General features: G+C 43.7%; 1 protein-coding gene across 1 annotated transcript in view; it reads left to right on the top strand.

Moving 5' to 3' along the window:
• Nucleotides 1-19,647, top strand: part of C7 (complement C7) — a 33,102-nt gene that overhangs the window by 8,577 nt on the left and 4,878 nt on the right. The window contains exons 6-16 of the mRNA XM_063128118.1: nt 1,405-1,543; nt 3,193-3,327; nt 6,112-6,355; nt 7,042-7,155; nt 8,455-8,621; nt 10,869-11,097; nt 11,568-11,739; nt 12,866-12,953; nt 13,864-13,996; nt 14,363-14,554; nt 19,365-19,461. Of these exons, the coding sequence (XP_062984188.1) occupies nt 1,405-1,543; nt 3,193-3,327; nt 6,112-6,355; nt 7,042-7,155; nt 8,455-8,621; nt 10,869-11,097; nt 11,568-11,739; nt 12,866-12,953; nt 13,864-13,996; nt 14,363-14,554; nt 19,365-19,461 (1,710 nt within the window). The remainder of the gene's footprint in view (nt 1-1,404; nt 1,544-3,192; nt 3,328-6,111; nt 6,356-7,041; nt 7,156-8,454; nt 8,622-10,868; nt 11,098-11,567; nt 11,740-12,865; nt 12,954-13,863; nt 13,997-14,362; nt 14,555-19,364; nt 19,462-19,647) is intronic.

The raw sequence follows: 19,647 nt of genomic DNA, 5'->3' as shown, positions 1-19,647 counted from the left end.
TCCATAAGTAAAATATACTTTAGATAAATAATTTTAATAAGGAATGAAAAAAATAACTATGCTGGGAATCTTACAGAGAGGATAAAAAAAAAACATTCACCCCACATGTCTTCATTAGTTTCAGACATTTTACATCTCTAATCTTTCTATAAAAGCATTCTTACAACATAGTTTTTAGAAATCATTTTGGGGGTAGTAAAGGCTGAGTAACAATATTTAAATATGTTGTCTTAAATTCTAAAAGAAAATATTTCATAATCTAAAGCTGATCAATTTTTCCATTTTGTGGGGGGAACCAAGAACAGTCCTCGGAAATAAACCATTCCCCCACCCTGAATTTTTCTGGTCCCACCCCCCTCTGGGCCTTCACATCTCTAGACTTGTATCACTGGTGGTGCTCAAGTGCAGCAGAAAGAGTGCCAGCGTTTCCTTCTACAAGCAAACTGCCACAGTGATGCTCAGAATGGGTTTGATTCTGGTTGCAAAGTCACCTGTTTTTAATTTCTAGGTCTCCCGGGTTGGCTTATTGAGTTGCTATGAGACTAGGTTTTGGTCCTCTACCATCTGTTCTTATAAGTCACTGTTTGAATATGGTGGATCGTAGGGATGGTCATGAACTACTATTGCTATCCCTTAGCTTTGTGGATCCACACTTGGTGGGTTTACAAGAATGTCAGTATAAAGGCTTGCTTCAAAGCAAACACCTTTCAGGTTTGATGTGTCCCTGTGGCCTGGCAGGTAACTGCAGTTTTATTTATTAATTTTATTTATTTATTTATTTATTTATTTATTAAATTTATATACCGCCCCATAGCCAAAGCTCTCTGGGCGGTTCACAAAAGTTAAAAAACAGTGGACATTAAAAAGTATACAAAATTTAAAACCATCAAAAATTATAAAAACAACAGTATTACAGTATCCCTTTTAAACAGCAACAGTTCTGGGGTCCGTTAAAAAACAAACAAACTTAGCATATGTTGTTAAATGCTGTTAAATGCCTGGCGCCGAAAAGATAACAACGTTGGCGAACATTGTTATCAGGGTGAACAGATAAAAAAGATGGGAGGAGTTTGGCCATTGTTGTTCATCAAGTTGGATTAATTTTACCTAGAAATGTAATTTAGCAAGGACAGTTGCTATAGAGATAAAATGCATTAGAATTAGCAGGTACTTGCTCTCTTCTGTTGACACAATCGGGAGAGCAATCTTGTTTTCCCTGAGGTAGCATGCTATGATGGGATCTGTGCTATGGCTTAGTCAGTACAGAATTATACATGACCCTGCTCTCTGCGTAATTTAGTTTTGAATGTAGTCTGCAGATATGTCAGTGTTTAGTTAACACAACTGGCTGTTCCTAAATCCAGTGAACATTACAGACTGTGTCATAACTCTGGTTGGTTGCAGCTTTGATGCCCTTACTGGTGAGACCCGAGCTGGAGTCATTCACACTAAGAGTTTTGGTGGCCAGTGCAGAAAGGTATACAGTGGTGACCAGAGAAAATATTACCGGCTGAGTGACAGTGTCCTTGCTTACACGTTCCAGGTGTGTTTTGTTTTATTTTAGTCATGATGTTACAGTATAGTCATGGTGTTTGTTAACCGCCCAGAGAGCTTTGGCTATTGGACGGTATAAAAATGAAATAAATAAATAAATATATTCAAGATTCTCTTTAATAAATAATAAAAATGTGGGAGGGCAGGGAGATGGAATCTGCAATATCTTGAGGGTTCAGTTTGAATTATAATGAATGGACATAATCCAGCAAAAATCCATTGTGATCTGTGGCCAGTTTAGACATTCAGCAAAGGAAACAAAAGGGGTGAAACATTTCCTGAATACTATAATTTCAAGCCTCTGCTGGGTAATTCTGTCATTTAAATACGTATTTTCCTAGAAAATTTGCATTTAAAGGCACAGTGGTCCATTCAGAAGATGCCTTAAACCACGGTTTTAACCACGGTGACTTAAGGCAAAAAGGCTTATTCACCGTGGTTGAAGCCATGGTTTAAGGTGTCTTCTGAACATGGCCTGGCTTTCTGGCTTAACCACTGTCGTTAAAGCCATGTTTTAAGATGTCTTCTGAACAGGGCCGTTTTGAGAGAACACACATTTTAAGAGGGGGGGGGAAATATGCATTTAAATATGCATTAAAATAGGTTTTAAATTACACATTTAAATACTTAATGAATGACACATTTTGAGAGGAACTTTTAAAAGAAATCCATTAACAGAATGAAATTGTGTATAAAAACATATGTATTTTTCCACACACATATTTACACAGATGTGTTTGGTTTTTTTTAACAAATGCTTGAGGGCTAAAAGTAGAGATGGGGTGCACACATTAGCCCCACCAGTACTGCCCTCAACCTTCACATGTTTAGCACAAAGGACTGAAGAAGCCCCTGTGCAATCAGGAAAACCTTATCAAGCAGGGTTCCCAGTCGCCAAGAGGGTTTTAAGCATGTTCACCCGAAGGCATGTAGAACATATGAAGGTTGGGGTGGAGCAGTTGGGGGAGAACCTAGCATGTGTGCCCCCATATCCTGTTCCCACTTTTGGCTGCCATGCATTCAGACGAACACCTGAACAGGTCTAACCTGTGAAGGTGACATGGGCAGACTCATGTGTTCCTAGCAGCAACCAAACAGAAGGGTAGACCCACATCCTTACTGATAGGTAGCAGGAAGTGACATCAGAGGCCCAGGGACCCCGGATCATCACTGTGTAGCACTGCTGCCCACACAATTGCACAGTGCTGACCTAGCCTGCTCCTGCCAACACCTTTTAATGCCCACTGATTGAATGCCCATGAGCCTCCTCTCCCGCTTGACTGTCATTCAATTTCAACTGTCAAGCAATTTCTGCAACTTAGCACTTCATGGGTGGTGTGGCTAACGTTAGAGGAAACACAGTCCTATTGTGGTGGAAGCTCCAATAAAGAATCTTGGTGTATGTGTGTGTGGGGGGGATTCACTCATTAACTGTGGCATAATTTGTAGGGTTTTAATTTTAATGTTTGAATGTCTTACTTAATTTTTGGTAGTGTCAGCTATTATTGTTGCTTAACAAAAAGGCCTATTGCGGAAGCATCCCATAACTATGCCAAGAAGCAGAATATAATTGTAAATATTTTCTCACTTCTTAATAAAAATAGAAGTTGTATTAAGTGGACTTGTTCCTTTTTATAGGTGAAAATTCAGAATGACTTCAGTGCTGAGTTTTATAGCAGTTCCTGGGCGTATATGAAACATAAAGAGACTCTTGTAACTGCAAATAATTACCGAGAGTACACACCATCGAAAAATGAAGAAAACTATTCAGCGGTAAATACACCTTCATGCTGTTCCTGTCCCAAGTAGTGGAAAGATCAGAATAGCATTTACAGAGATATTTTTCCTTGGAGGAGAGACGTGGCCAAATGTATAGAGTGGCCGTGTGTGTGTGTGTGTGTGTGTGTGTATGTGTATGTGTGTGTGTGTGCAAGAGTGATCACACAGTGACAACAAATGTGTTTTTACAAAATCCAAGAGCTCCCGATATTCTTGATGAATCTGCCAGGCTAGGCAAAAAAACTCACCTCTGTTTTCTTCCTAGTGGGTAGTTTGAGCATTTCAAGGTGAATTTAGAACAAGGGTGTTGAACTACTTTCAGCCTGATTGCCAAATTCCATTTCAGAGAAGTTTTCGGAGGGTGGGGGGCACATTCCAATAGTGCATGATGGGAATTATTTGGTATTGTTGCTTTCTGTTAAAAAGGCACTTAGCAGAGAAAAACAAAAGCCATAACAGAATGAATGCGTACCAGTCCCACATGTACTCACCTCACAGGGTTGTTGTTGTGAGGATAAAACAGAGAGGAGGAGGATTATGTACGCCGCCTTGGGTTCCTTGGAGGAAAAAAGGTGGGATATAAATGCAATAATATAATAATACTCAAAGGCTTTTTTAAAAAAAGAGGGCCACACTTCTTTAGTGACGAAAAGATAATTTGTTTTACTCACAATTTCGTGCATAAAAACACAGGTACAGCATATAGTTTCAGACAAAGTTTGTTCAGTCCATTTCTTTGTGTTCTATAACACTAGCAGGATTGAGATCAAGCACATGTGCTCCCAACAAGGTTGGAAGCCAGAGTAAGAGAGGGAGAAGAGAAGGAAACCTCACTGTAAGCTATAGAGATCCTAAGGCTAGCTATGCCCAAAATTCCCATTTTAACTAGCTAACTGCAACACTGCCCCCTTCCTGTAACTTGCAGTCAAGGTTTCAATATTCTCGACAGTGCACAGGGCCAGAGGCAAAAGGGGTTGGACTAAAAATTCCAGCATAAATTCCAGTTTAAAGCTCTTACTGCCAGTAGTAACCCTTAGCAGAGGCATCTGACTTTTAGAATGAGAGAAAAGCTGCAGAAATCCACGGAAACCTCTGGATGATTGATAGTCAGGGGAAAGTGGGTGGAGCCAGTTGAAAGAGGCGTGGTTACCTGGGGAAGAACCTTGGAGGGCTAGATTGGGACCCCAGTTCAGGGGGAGGATTCTGTACAGCTGATTTAGAACAAAAGAAAAGGGCAAAGAGTTAAATACGACGCTGTGTGACTAGGCCTCCACTCACACAACTTGCTCTCTTCCTCTTGCAGACCCCCACGTGCAGGAGAGCTTCAGCGGGGAGGGGGAATCCGTTTTCCCAATGGTTTCCCTTCTTCTAGCATATGACCCAAATATCCCAGTCGTTAACCAACTCTTGTTTCACATTAGCTTCCAGTCTGTACAAAAACTAGGCCAGGACTCAAAAGTCTCTCCAACTTCCTCATGGCACCCAAGGGTGTTTAAGAGCTTCTTCAGAAGGGGGGGATTGCATTTCCCTCCCATCGCTTTGCCTCATGCTCCTGTCTCACAATAGGGATGGGCAGCTTTCTCTTCCTTCACATGCTGAAGAAAGAGGAAGTAAACAAAGACCACGTGGCCCATTGAAGTGGGTGTTTTTATCGCACTGCTCTCCCTGCACACAACAGGAAATAGCAACACATTTTGTTGTAGGAGGAAAAATTGGATTTTCAGGGGTGGGGGGTGGGTTTAACGGGAAAATGACCAGAAGGAGCAGGAGGTGCGTGGAAGGTAGACAGCGTCGTGAAAAGGACCTGTGAAAATCTGCGAGTGCCCAGTAACGAGCATGCTATAAAACACTCATCTGATGATCTCCTAAAACTTTCAGATGTGGATCACGTGCATCCCCACCCCTCTGCTGCATGGCAAATTACTTTAGAAAACAGGACAGTTGCGAAAGCAGTTTGTGGTATTTCTGTTGTTAAAAGAAAAAGTTTAACAACCTCTTCAGTTGGTGAAAGCAAGCACTTGGGCTAAGTTTTTGATCCTAAATCTAGAGCAGTATTTAATTCCTCACCTGGTAGCCATAGGCTAGTGGGAAATCGATGCAGGCGAGTAGGCAGGCTGGCAGAGGAGAGAAAAATCACTCCATCCCTCATCCGCTTGGCAGAAGGCAGTTTTTTTTAATAGCCTCTAGTAGTTGAATTTTCAAGCATGTAGAATCAAGCAGTCAACAAAGTATTGCTCATCCAGTGTAGATCTGGCCCCTGGCTCAAAGCCTGGAGAGCCGCTGCCAGTCAGTGTCGACAATACTGGACTAGAGAACCGAGATCACTAGAGTCTGGGAAAATGCAAAGGACTTTCACTCCAGAGCTATCTTGATAGAACGTGGTCAGTTGCACTGGCAAAGAAACTAACCAGTCATTTCCGTATGGCTAGAGGTGAAGTAAAGGAAGATAATTTTGTAGAAACTTGGCACCCGTTCTTAAGGTATTGTTTAAAACTAAATACAGAAGATGGGCTTCCAATTAATCAATTGAATTTTTGGCACAGTGGATTCTAGTTTGGTGTAGGAATGGACTAATTAATACACAATTAACAATAGATGTAATATTCTAATTGACATAATGTATATGTGTGACTTTATTTGATATATTGTTATGATTACTTGTTAAAATAAATTAAAAATAATGTGGTGGGAGATCCTACTGGGCTACACAGAGCAGTGGTCTGAGTATAGGCAGCTTCCTATGTTCCTACGTTGACATCTTTATTTCTGTCTTCCTAGAGTAACCACCTCATTGTTATTGAAAACGACGTTGAAGTTGCTCAATTCATCAATAATCGACCAGAATTTCTAACTCTGGCTGAACCCTTCTGGAAGGAGCTTGCAAACCTTCCCACCTTCTATGAACATAATGCATACCGGAGATTAATTGAGCATTTTGGAACACATTTTGTGCAGTCTGGATCTTTGGGTGGATATTACAAACTGCTGTTTCACGTGGCTTCAGATAGCAGAAAATCAAAAGGTACTGTGTCAGGGTATCCATTTCCAAATAGTGAAAGAGCTCATTGGTGAATAAACTACCTTCTTATTCTTACTGCCCCTGAAGGCAGCAGGCTAGCTTAGGGGGCAGAGGGCATGGGTCATACAGCTCTATCATCCAACACCTTGCTGCCACCTCCTAGCCTTTGCCACCTGAGGTGACTGCCTAATGGGAGGGCCAGCCCTGGCTATTCAAATATATCTTTCAGAAATACAATGTGAGACAAACTCCCTCAAATTCACTTTGCGATTCTGTGGCCACCCTCATATATTTTGTTCTAGTGATGCTACTGGCCCAGTTTCATGTACCTTATCTTCAGAGGTGAGACGGCTGGCCAGAAAAGACAAAAGATTTTTCTGTGGTGGCACCCAGACTGTGGAACATCCTACTGCCTTTTCCTTTCATGGTTCCTGCTAGTTTTATAAACTCAATAACGACCTCTATTCTGTTTGCTTTTACTGTGGTGATGTTTTATTTTAAAAAAATCGGAGAACTGCCTTAAAGACTTTGGTTTGAGGCAGAAAAGTGGGATAAACCTTTAAGAAAGAAAGGCTGCTTAAGTGGTAGCATAGAACTAGCCTATGTTCGGCAGGAAGTTCTGCTCTTTAGAAATTCTTGCATTGATCCTTCACTGCATAGTCAAAGTTAATGGTTGCTTTTTCTACTAGGTTTGAGCATAATAGACATGCACAAATGCTCTTCATCGAGCAAGAATTATATTTTTGCAAAGAAGAAGAAAACAGAATGTGAAAAAGTGGATGAGCTACTGCGGGAATCTTCAGGTAAAGGATTGTGTATATTCTTGAACGGAGCCCTTGTGTGGGGTGGCCCTGCTGCTCACATGACCCCTGCTGGCAGCACCAGTGATGTACCACTTCTAGGACCAATATATCTAAGGACCACCTACTCTCACAATAGCCTGTCCAGTCCTTAGTTATCTTCCGTGTGTCCTCACTTTCATTGGTTAGGCAGGTGGTGACCACCAACCAGAGACAGGGTCTTCGCTGTGGTGGTGTCTCAAACTGTGGAACATGCTCCCCAGATATATCCCTAGCTTATTTAGCTTTAGGTGTCAAGGTAAATTTTTTATTATTATTATTATTTCTCCCGGCTTTGAGTGAACCATTTTATTATTATTTGTTACATTTGTATCCCACCCCATAGCTGAAGCTCTCTGGGCGGTTTACATTTTGTTAGCATTTTATTGCGGGTGGCATTATTTCACTTCATTGTATGTATCTCTGCTCAGTGGCATCCTGCTTGGCAGTCCCTGCACAGATTAGGCCCACGAGCAAGAGGTTCTGCACCCTTGGTCTAGGGGAACCCATAGGGTCATAGGATTTCCTTCAGAGAGCAAGGTCAGCTTCCTGCCTTCTTTCCGATCTAGTCCCAGCACTGGCTGCCTATTACACAGAGGGGCTGTTCACACAACATGCTAAACCACACTCAGTGGTTGAATACGGGTTGTTTTGAACTGTAGGTTGCTTGTTGAACTGTGGGTTTGCATGTTATCTGAATGCAGCGCGTTTTCCGCAGGGTGGCTTGTTAACCATGCAGCATGATTTGTTAACCACCCTGAACAACACAAAAACAAATCATGGAATCTCAAGATGGCTTGTTCAAGAAAAATAAGCCACACTGCATAGGTAACAAGCCACCCTGGCTGTATTCAGACAACATGATAACCCACAGTTCAACAAACAAACTCAGATCCCAGACTCATTTAGCACTTTCTTTGGAGATTGGGGAGTGCTAGGTCAAAGATGAGCCATTTCCACCCAAAGGACCTATGCCTTCTTGGGGCATCTCAGCTCCCATTAAAACACATTAACAGAATTGTACCTAGCTCTTAGCTGTATACTGTCAGGGCTTTAGGAGTCTGTGCTTCCAGGAGTCTACATCAATAGCTCTACTTCTAGAAAGCTTAGAATCAAGAACTGCAAAGTTGAATCTCTTTGCAATCAGAAGCCCTGGGTTGAAAGCTCATTTAGTCTGACTGTAAACTCATAACACGAATAATCGGACAATATAAAACATTTATTTATTCATTTTTATATGCTGTACTCCACATGTTCTTCCAGGTACCAGCAGCCATCAGATTAAAGCTGACCCCTATGTAGAAGGAGGGAGTCCAGGAGATGTGGCTGGCCTGGTCTACTTGGATGTGCAGAATCCTGTCGCAAATTCTGAACGATATGCCCGTTGGGCTCGATCTGTGACCCTTTATCCTAGAGTCGTTAAGCGAAAGGTAAGAGTTGGATTTCTTCCTTAGATTCAACGAGCCCAGTTCACCCAGTCCAAAGCCCAGGGGATCAGCGGGATGGTGGTGGCTGCCTCTGCTTCCGATCTCCGGGTGTCGATCCAATCTCCTGGGCAGAGCCTGCACACTTTCAACTTGCATGCATGTCAGCTTTGCACAGGTGATGTGGTGCTCTGCAAAATGCAGGGTTCTCAACCACATAACAAGAGCATGCGTGCAAACCATGTGTATGTACGTAGACTCTGTTCATGGAGGAATGGTCAACTTTTGGAGGTCGGGAGCTGAGACAGTGGATTCCTTCCACATGTGGAACATCCCTCAGTTTTGACCACATGAAAAGTCCCGTGAACTTCTTTCAAGCGGAAGAAAAGAGGAATCAAAATGGCAGGTATCCTGAGAGATGTTTGGGAGCGATCAGGAGGAGGAAATTTATGTGTCTTTATGTTTCAGTTTAGCATCACTCCATATATCTTGAACCAGCCATACATTGACTGCTCCATATATCTTCATCTCCATACATTGGCCAGCTGTTTTCACAGCTGTCGATGCCCAGATCAGCCAAGTATTTCTCTTGGGGTGGGCTGATTTAAAGCCTGACCTCACTGCTCCTTGCTTAAAACAACCAATCTCACTTTGCTTTGCTTTTCCACATTTCCTGTGGTTCCCCTTCTGTGCTGCTGAAGGTCTCTTGGAACTGGCCACTGGCTAAGTCAAAGAACAGGAAATCAAAGGAAATCCCTGTGATCATTGTAGCTTGTCTGCAAGTAAATGAAGGAACAGCTGTAGGGTGACCACATGGAAAGGAGGGCAGGGCTCCTGTATCTTTAACAGTTGTATAGAAAAGGGAATTTCAGCAGGTGTCATTTGTAGGCATGCAGCACCTGGTGAAATTCCCTGTTCCTCCCAACAGTTAAAGCTGCAGGAACCCTGCCCTCTTTTGTAACTGGTCAAGAGGGCAGGGCTCCTGCGGCTTTAACTGTTAAGAGGAAGAGGGCATTTCACCAGGTGCTGCATGCATGCAAATGACACCTGCTAAAATTCCCTTTTCTATACAACTGTTAAAGATACGGGAGCCCTGTCCTTTCCATATGGTCACCCTAATATATAGACATCACAGAACAATCATTATCATAGGTCAATCAGTAGCTTTATCAGTCTTTAATGAAATGCAAAAAATGTTTTCCCCCTCAATTTTTCTCTGCCTGAAAATGGTTTTCTTTTTTTTTATGCCAAATGTTTATTAAGTTTAAATCAGATAGAAACCTGCAACCGGTATCTTGCACGCCAAATGAAATATTAATTCTTAAAACATTGTAATCTGTGGTGGAGCTGCTTTAACGGCTGCTTTTATTTTTCTGTTCATTTATTTGTGTGTGTGTGTGTGTGTGTGTGTGTGTGTTATCTCTTGGCTTTTATTATTGTGTTGTATTTTTGTATGCCACTCTAGAAATATTTTGGGGGCATTGAAACGTAGGGTATAAATTCATAAATAAAGAAGTTGGCAAATCTACTTTTAAGGTATTATGGCTTGTGTAAATCAGCAAACTTTGAGCTCTTTGAGGTTCTCCAAATTCCACTTTGAAGTTCGTTCTGACTTATGCTCACATCAGATTGTGAGCTTTGGTGTTTTGTTTTTTTCTGCATGAAAATTTGAGCAAATTTAACATGCCTTTCCACAAGTGTTCGTATGGATTGCATACATTTTTGAAATCTACACATTTTCTCCCATTAATTGAAGCATGGGCATTTCTCAAACACATTCCCCCCCCCCCCACGAATTACTTCTCAAACTCAGAGTATGGACTTCAACTGCAAAATATGTTTCGGTCTGTGTTCAGTTCCAGGAAGTAGAAACTAAATTCTGATTTTAAAAAATGAACTGAACTGAACTTCTCATATGTCCCTAGTCCAGAGAAGAGTCTGAGGATGCTGAATATCTCTGCCACTGCTATGCAGATCTAAGCCTAGCTTGCTTTTATGTGGGAGACCCTGGAAAACGCCATGAGCATGATTCAATCAAAATAAAGTTCCTTTAAGTCCCACTGATCTTAATGGGACTATTAAGTACTTGTTTAACCTTCTTGTACTCCAGTCAATGGAACTTAAAAGAGTTTAACTTTGGCTGGGTTGTGCTCCATGAAAATGGCTCTTTATTCCTTGGGGAAAGACTTGGAAATTAAAGTTCCAGCCTGAACGACAATGTGTTTAAAAGCTGAACATGTTCATTATATATAGCTCACACCACTGTTTGAGTTGGTGAAGGAAGTACCGTGTGCCTCAGTCAAAAGACTTCACCTGAAACAAGCCATTGAAGAGTACTTGAGTGAAAATGATCCCTGCAGATGCCGGCCATGTCCAAATGGAGGCAAAGCAGCCATCATAGGAACTCAGTGCCTATGTTTCTGCAAACCGTATACGTTTGGAGCAGCTTGTGAACTGGGAACTCTTGTACAAGACCAGCCAGGCAAGTGATATTTCTTCTGTTTTAGATTCCAGGTATTTAGAGCAGGCCGGGCAATGTGTATCACTAGTCCTGGACCAGCTGTACCACCTTCCAGTTTGTTCCTGTGCCCAATTCAAGGTGCTGGTTTTGACCTATAAAGTCTAAATGGCTGGGGATCAGGATATCTTCTGTATGAGTCTACCTCTACTTTGTGGACTTCATCAGAGGCCCTGCTGTATGAGGCTAGGGTTGTTGGTTACCTGAGACAGGGCCTTTTCTGTAGCAAAACCCCAACTGTGGGATGATAACCCAGTAGACCACCCAGGGATACTAACTTTAAACGAGGCTCTCCTTCATCGGAGGGACTTCAGCAGAGGCTGGTCTGTCAGCTATGCTGCCGTTGCAAGATTCCTGCTCCGATCGGAGGCGATAGGCTAGATGACATCCCTTCTGTGAGTCTGTGACAAGTGGCCCTTCCTGCAATTTTGCAGGAGTCATTGATGGAGGCTGGAGCTGCTGGTCCTCTTGGAGTCCTTGTACAGCGGGAAGGAAGTCAAGACAGCGAAGCTGTAACAATCCATACCCTAGCGGTGGCGGAAGGTCCTGCATTGGAGAAGCTTTGGAAAACCGTCAGTGCGAGGATGAGGAGTTGCAATATTTTCGGTAGGGATACCACTGGGATACCCTGTGTAAGATCGATAAGTGTGTGTGAGTATACACACACACACACACAAAAAGAGGATGTGTGTCTGTCTGCCCATGTGTCCATCAGCACAATAGTTCCAAGATTGTGTAACCTAGACACTTGAACCCTGGCATGCATACTAAAGCAATCTTAGGGGTATGCACCTTACGGTTATTCTGTTTTTGAAACACATAAATTTGTTTTAATTAATTTAAATGTGCCCATGTGATTGAAGCCTGCAGCAACGCCTAAGGGCAGACTTCCCTAACTAGAACTAGCCTCTTACAGTTTGAAGTGATGGGAGATTATTAGGCCAACGGGCAGTTATATGCTCACCCCCTCCCTTCTGCCTTCCCCACGGTGAATGAAGACAGGCCCTTCCTGCGGGGGCTATAGGTTGCCAGCGGGCTTGGATTCACTCAGGCTGGGTGGGCACAATGTGTCCACCTAATGACAGCTGCATACATTTGCTCAAAGGCTTTGCTGTATCAAACTAAGGACTATTCCAACCCGTGTGAAATCAGGACCAATCACTAGTACACACATACATATGTACACACAACTCACTGAAATTGTCCATTAGGCAAGTGAGACTTTGAAACGGATTGTGACTAGGAAAATGCCCTGGCTCAAAGTAACATTTTCATGTGAGGCTCAAAGATTTGGGAAATTTTATTTATACCAAAATAAGAAAAGGATGATGGGGGTGGGGGAGGGAGAGACGCAAGGGGGGAAGCAAAGGTGAGGAGCACCCCACAGCTCCCATTTCTGCATTGGGTTCCCCTCTCCCAACCTCTAGGTCAGCCTTTCTCAACCTGGGGCGCTCCAGATGTGTTGGACTACAACTCCCAGAATGCCCCAGCCAGCTCTGCTGGCTGGGGCATTCTGGGAGATGCAGTCCAACACATCTGGAGTGCCCCAGGTTGAGAACCACTGCTCTAGGTGATCCTCATTGTCATCTGATTGAAGCTTAATGGATTTGCAGAACTGATTTCCCTGAGAAGTGAAGCATTCTGAAATGAGTGATGACAAATCTCTTGAACTCTGGATGAGGATAAGGATGATGATGATGATGATGGTCTTTTAACATATTTTGCTTTATAGTTCAATAGAACCACACTGCTTTGATATGTCTGCATTTGGCACAGAATCCTGTCCCCCACCTCCTCCCTTGGAAAACGGATATGTTCAAGTAGGTGAAGCACAAGAGAATGTGTTCCTTTCCTAGGTTCTTTTTGTAAATAGAATAGTATTACGTGTGGGGGGGATCTACACTACTGCTTTTAAAGCGCTTTGAAAACGTTTTGAAACCTGTATATGCAGTGTGTCCTGGGCCCCAACAATTGTCAAAACTGTTATAAAGCGCTTTAAAGCAGTAGTGTAGATCATTGACTGCAATTCTAGACCAACCTGCTCAGGCATCAGCCATATAGTGAACTCAAGTGGGGAACTTCTGAGTAGATACGTAGAGGATTGCACTGTTAGTTTACTGCAAGTATACTAGTAGCATTTACTAAGTAGTATAACTCGAGTGTGACATCTGATTTAGGTTACACCAGAGTAAAACCATGTTTTAATGTGCAGTTGTAGTCTTTCCCCCCCTTTCTTATATGCCATCTTTCATTTTTGTCCTTAGCAACTTGCTTCCTTGCAAAATTACCACTTTTTTTGCTACTATTGCTGTGGCAGATTCATCACCAGGGGGCGCAGAAAAAATGGCGGCGGGGTAGGGGCTTCTATCCTATAGCCCTGGGTGAAGGGATGGGAGAAGCACATTCTCTCTTGGGGTTCTTTTTCATCCAAGGAAGTATTGTCTTGTTTGTTTACTGGAGGACAAGCAAGAGGTTTGGTGCCTCAGTAACGGCTTCCTCAGATGGTGCAGAGGGTGTGTCCTCTCCATGACCACATTTCTCAATGTCCCAGAACTTTTCTCTTGAATCAGAAGTGTCCAGGTCCAGGGCTGCGGCAGTTATACATCAAAAATGCAAGAAAGGCCACAACATGGTCTCTTTTGATGAATTCTATAAGAATTGTTCCATCACATAAGGATTTTTGAAGTGCCCTTGTCACCTTCAGTGATTCCCAAGTTTTCTTCTTTTGAGGATGCTGATTCATCATATCCTGTGGGGAAAAGCATCAGCTACACCTGCAATAATGGATATGCCCTTGTCGGGGAACGGATTGCTACGTGTGGTGAAGGCTTCCAGTGGATCATGGGACAGATAAGGTGCCAGAGTACGTATAAGAAAATGTGAGACTTCAACTGGTGGGCAATACCTAAAACTTGCCTATGGTTTATTCCACCTATAACCAAACCATCCTTTTATTGTTTATTTGTTTATTTATAAGAAGGAATGAAAAATATGTAGAGAATAGGAGAAAGATAGAAAGTGGGGGAGAAGGAGAAAAACAGAGGAGAAGAGAAAGATAAACATACGTAGTAGTATATTAAGCATTGTTTCTGGTTGAAGTTAAGAAGGGATCCTGGGTCTGAAAAGGTTGAGGACTACTGACTTAAGAAATGTAAACCATCTAGAGAAGGAAGAAAAGAGCCACTTATATAGGAATAGAAAGCATTTATCTTTGCTTCCTATTTTTTAGATACAGTTTGCGTCTTACCTGCGTTGGAAGGAGGATTGATTGGAGACCCTGCGAAACCCTCATATCAGATTGGAGAGAAAGTACGCCTGTCGTGCCCAGATGACATGCAGCTGGAAGGAGCAGCTCTCCTTTTGTGTGAACCTAGTCTAAGATGGTCTCCTAATATTAATGACATCCAGTGCAGGAGAAGAGGTATGTCAAAAACACTCTTCCTGAATTGATAAGGAACAGTACTCTTCCTTATATTGGTAAGTTACACAGTGTGTGAGAATGATGGTGGCAAAAGGCTCCCAAGAATGTGACATCAAGGGCTTGGAAAATTAGGCATCCATTTAAGGTTGGGCAGTAGATTCTAGAAGGTTCGGGATTCAGTTCAAGAGTGCATGGGGAGAGGGGGCAGATACCTACAGTTTGGTGTCTGGGTGTGCACGGACCCCCCGCTCCGCTTCACTTGCAGATCCGCCATTTTCCGGATTGGGCTGCTCCGCCCCGCCCCCGCCCCGCCCACTTCCGTTCCGCTCGGAGCTCCGGATCCGGATCCGGAGCTCCGTTTTTCCCCCCCATAGGCTTGCATTGAAAGCTAAAAAATTATACAACTTTTTTTCTGTTCAAGTTAGAAACCTCACGTTTGGCACCATGACACCTCATGGGGGTATACACACGCACGCCAAGTTTCAAAGCAATCCCATCATCCCCTGATTTTGGGGGAATTTTTGAAAATCGGGCACCCCATTTTCACACCCCTTTCCATAGCTCCGTCAATTTGCACGTTAGAAACCTCAAACACGCCACCATGAAAGCTTATCCAGGGATACATACGCACGCCCAGACTCAAGGCAGTCCCATCATCCCCTGATTTTTGGGGAATTTATGAAAATTCAACACCCCTTTCCATAGCTCCGTCAATTTTGCACGTTAAAAAAAAACCTCAAACTCACCACCATGACAGCTTATCCAGGGATACATACGCACGTCGAGACTCAAGGCAGTCCCATCATCCCCTGTTTTTTGGCGGGGCTTAAACCTGCAAAATTTGGAACTTCCAAAACTCCAAGTGAGCGCAGGAAGGACTTCTCCCCTGAGTCAAAGCCACACACACACAACATCCCTGCGAGGTGGGCAGGGGAGGAGGGAGGGAAGGCAGGCAGGCATGCAGCTGGCATTTCTGGGGGCATAAGGAAGTGAGCCAAGGATAAGCCAGTAATGCATATAAAATGGAATAAATCAATAAATAAACAAAGGAGGGGTGGAATTAAAAGCAGCAGTGTTGCTCAATAAACAGCAAGAAGAATTTTTTTAAAAAGGCTATATCTGTCTTTTACCAGCAATAGGGGGATGTGCCTGGGGAAGGGGGAAGTAGCTGCCAGTTCAACTCAAGACAGCCATTGCTTCACCACGAGAGCTCTAAGAAGCAAACGCTCACTTCAACTCATAACAGGCATCGCTCCACCACTAAGAAATGAACGCTCACTTCGACTCATGATAGGCATTGCTCCACCGTTTTACTCTCTTTGGAAGGCTCTAATGGCCTTCCAGTGCAGGAGAGAGTGGGGGCACGTCCACGATGAGATGCCCTAGGGGAGCTCATCCCCTTGCACCACATCTTTTCAGTTGTTCCCCAAAGTTAGGGTGGGTAGCAGTGCTGTGTTTCTATCTCTTATTCTTGGCTTAGTATATGATTTCAGGTTGTGTTTGTGCATTTGGTGGGGCTACTGTTTTAAAAAACACTGGGAAAAGCCCGTTCAGATGAAGAAAGAGAAGTTTCCCAGAATCCCAAGTTACCCGTTTTGCCTATGTCCTCCTCTAACTTTGGGATCATCATGACCGGGAGCTGACTCTGCCCCTCAGCCCTTTGAAAAAGGTATTTTTCCCGCCGATTTTTTAAAAACTTCTAGTGCGCGACCCGCACGACACAGAAAGTTGAGAGTAGTCTCAAAATGACCCCCATCCACGACTCTCTGTGCACAATAATTTTTGGAACGATAGCTTAAAAACCAACCCAGTTATGCCCGATTCTTTCCCTCAATGCAATCCTATGGGCGAAAAGCCGAAAACGCCGTTTGAGCCGCGCGGTTGACCCGATTTTCAAACAAATATAGCACGCGACCCGCACGACACAGAGAGGTGAGAGTGGTCTCAAAATGACCCCCATCCACGACTCTCTGAGCACAAGAATTTCCAGAACGATAGCTTCAAAAAGAACGTAGTTATCCGCGATTATTTGCCGCAATGCAATCCTATGGTGAAATGTTTTCAAGATGGCGACCGGAGCACTCCGCCTGAACTAGGCGCTCCGAAAAATGGGCGCTTCTCTTCGCCTTGCTTCTAGGGGTCCGCGGTCCGCTCCTACTCCGCCTCTGGGTAAGGCGGAGCAGGCCAATCCGCTACTGCTTCTATGCTCCTAATCGGAGCGGATCACACCCCTAGTCTCCACCCCATGGCACCGTTTTGGCGTTTGCCCCATTACCGCCATTAGATCGGTGTCTCCAACCCTGGTGCAGGGGAGCGCATATGAACTTTTGAGAGAGAGTTGTGGGTGCTCTCACAAAATGGCTGCCATGGTGGGCATGGCCTGTCCGAAAATGCCCATTTCCCCAAAAGCAAATTGGTGAGGCTAAAAGAAAAGTAAATTGGCCATGAAATGCGACACAGGGTGAAGGTGGGGGTCTCTGAGCCCCAGAAGCTAAATCATATCTTCATCCCCACAAAGCAAAACAAAACAGAAGGCAAACTGGTGGCGCTCAGAGAAAAGACACATACACAGGGAGGACACCCACACACCCATGCCAAAATGAAAACAAAACAAGAAACAACAACATAGTGATTGTTTTTTCTACACACTGTGGGCTCTGTCACACCAGCGTTTTATCGCACTCGTCATGCCTGGATTGCCATTTTGCAGCGCGGTACTCACATGATGTCATGCCCGCCTCTTCCTCTCCATTTCTGTGTTTTCCTAGAGTGGGGAAAGTCCGGTTTATTTCCTCCATGCGGGATTAAAGCTCCCTTCTGTCCCAATGTATTGCCATCCTCGTGCTATGTGCTTTGTTGGGGGGTGCTTTGAAGGGAGGTCTTGCAGACGAAAGAGAATGGGCTTGTGCTGACTCAGTTGAACGGATTTTTGCTGCTCCAACACTACTCTCATTATCCGACGATGAAACATTAAATCGGTAAAATGCTAGACAACAAAGTCAGAGCAATATGGAGAAGGCACCTGTCCATCACAATGTCCATCAACGACAAGAATCAATGAACTGGAGTGGGAAGGAGAAGGGGTGGGGTGGAGTGGGAGAGCAAACAAGTGAAAGAAGATTTCACCGGTACAGTGGCGGTACCACAAACACACGTGTAAGGGACCATTAGTTTGACGTACTAATGAACCAGAGGTGGAAATCGTGGAGGCAAACCAGGAAAAAAAAGTAGGTGTGATGGAGCCCGCAGAGTAGGAAAATGTCAAATGACTAAGGCAATAAACAGTGAATGCTTTTTTAAGACAACAACAACAGCCCCAAAGTGCATCAAAAAAGATGTGCAAAAGTGTTCTCTCTCTCTCTCTCTCTCTGTATGGATGTGTGTGTGTGTGTGTGTGTGTGTGTGTGTGTGTGTGTGTGTGTATGTGTATGTGTATGTGTATGCTTAAAGCACATATATTAAAAATGGATGAGCTTGATTGTGAGAGGTTCTAAAGTAAACATAACTGGCCTTTTTGAGGCATGGTAGAACGAAAGGAATCAATAGATTCCTCTGTGTAAACTAGAGAGAAAACTGTCAAGAAGACTGCAGAGGGGATGTATTTATATTATTACTTAATAATACATGATGGAACGATGGGAGTTGAAGTCCAACATAGCTGAAGGGTACCAAGTTGGGGAAGGCTGCTTTAGGGATTCACAGGGAGACCTTTCAGAGCTGAGAGCAGGGCTCTGAGGTCCAGCACCTCCCATTTTAATCATCACCACCACCATCATCATCATCATCATCATCTTTGCATAACACTTTCAGATATTCACAGCACTTTGCCTAAATTATCTACTTGTAATCTTTACCATGACAATGTAAGCTAAGGCAGTATCATTACACCCCCCCTGCCCCCGGCCACACCAAATATTGTAGATATGGGAATTGCAACTGAGAGAAATTAGCTTCTCTTATGCCACCCAGTGAGTTCATGACAAAGGGCAGATTTCCCATTCCAAAAGGGAGCACTTTTTTAAAGCCTTCCCTCCCCCACTGTCATTGCAATTAAAATAATCCACCTCCTAGGAAAAAGAAACAGAGGCTTTGAAAAGGGGGGGAAAGTGAATTGCAGCTAGGGTGGGTAGAAACGATAACACTGTTCATAGTTATTACCGTAGGGGAGGAAACGGTTAACCCTCCTTCTGCACTGTGGTGCCAATAAAAATCCCCCCCCCAAAAGTCTGTTATTAAATGAAGATAAACTGAAAAAGTCAGGAGCTCATGTAGTTGGGCCTTTGTTATGCACGTGCGCAGAACCTCTTTCAACACAAGAGTAGAATTTAATGATGCGGAAGCTCTTGGGAACCCCGTTCCAGTGGTGGGCACGGCCAAATGCAAAGCATAACAGGGCCAACCCTCCCACCCAAGACCAAAATATTGTAGCTTAAAGCTCTTACTGCCAGTCACTAAGCATTTCAACCTTTTAGAATGGGGGGGGGGACTGGAAAAACCCACTACATAACCGATCGATTGGTGGTTGGGAGGGAAGGGCTGGGGAAAAGGGGCGTGGCCACTTGTGATTGGCACACACACACACCCCAAGCTAGATTTGGCCCTCGGACCTCAGGTTCTCCACCTCTGCACTATGTCAACACCAACGCTGCAGATTAAACACAAGTTGATCCTTGGTGGACCTCTCTCAAAACGGCACGGAGAATGTGTCTCACTGAAGCCAATGAGAATATTCTGGAAGCAGTGTAGGTGATCCACTCTTTGCCTTTCTGCCCTCTTCTGGAGCGTGTGTTTTCTTCTTCTTTCACCTCAGCTCCCCGTGTGGCTACTGAACCCACAACGATCTCATGCCAGCCATGGGAGAAGGTCCAGGGGACGAGATGTGTGTGTAAGATGCCCTACGAATGTGGGTGAGTTGCAAGAGGTTGAAACATACATTTGAAAATGTACATTTCTGAGGGCATGAGGGTGTGACAGATAAGAGAGCTTTGAGCTTCATTCATTATTATTATTATTATTATTATTATTATTATTATTATTATTATTAAAAAACCCGTTCTCTCAGCCTCCCCAGGCCCTGGCTCTGACCACTTTAC

Source organism: Elgaria multicarinata, chromosome 6 (assembly GCF_023053635.1).
Source record: "Elgaria multicarinata webbii isolate HBS135686 ecotype San Diego chromosome 6, rElgMul1.1.pri, whole genome shotgun sequence".
Lineage (NCBI taxonomy): Eukaryota > Metazoa > Chordata > Lepidosauria > Squamata > Anguidae > Elgaria > Elgaria multicarinata.
Note: the sequence above shows the minus strand (reverse complement) of the source record. Positions and strands in the feature narration are given on the sequence as shown.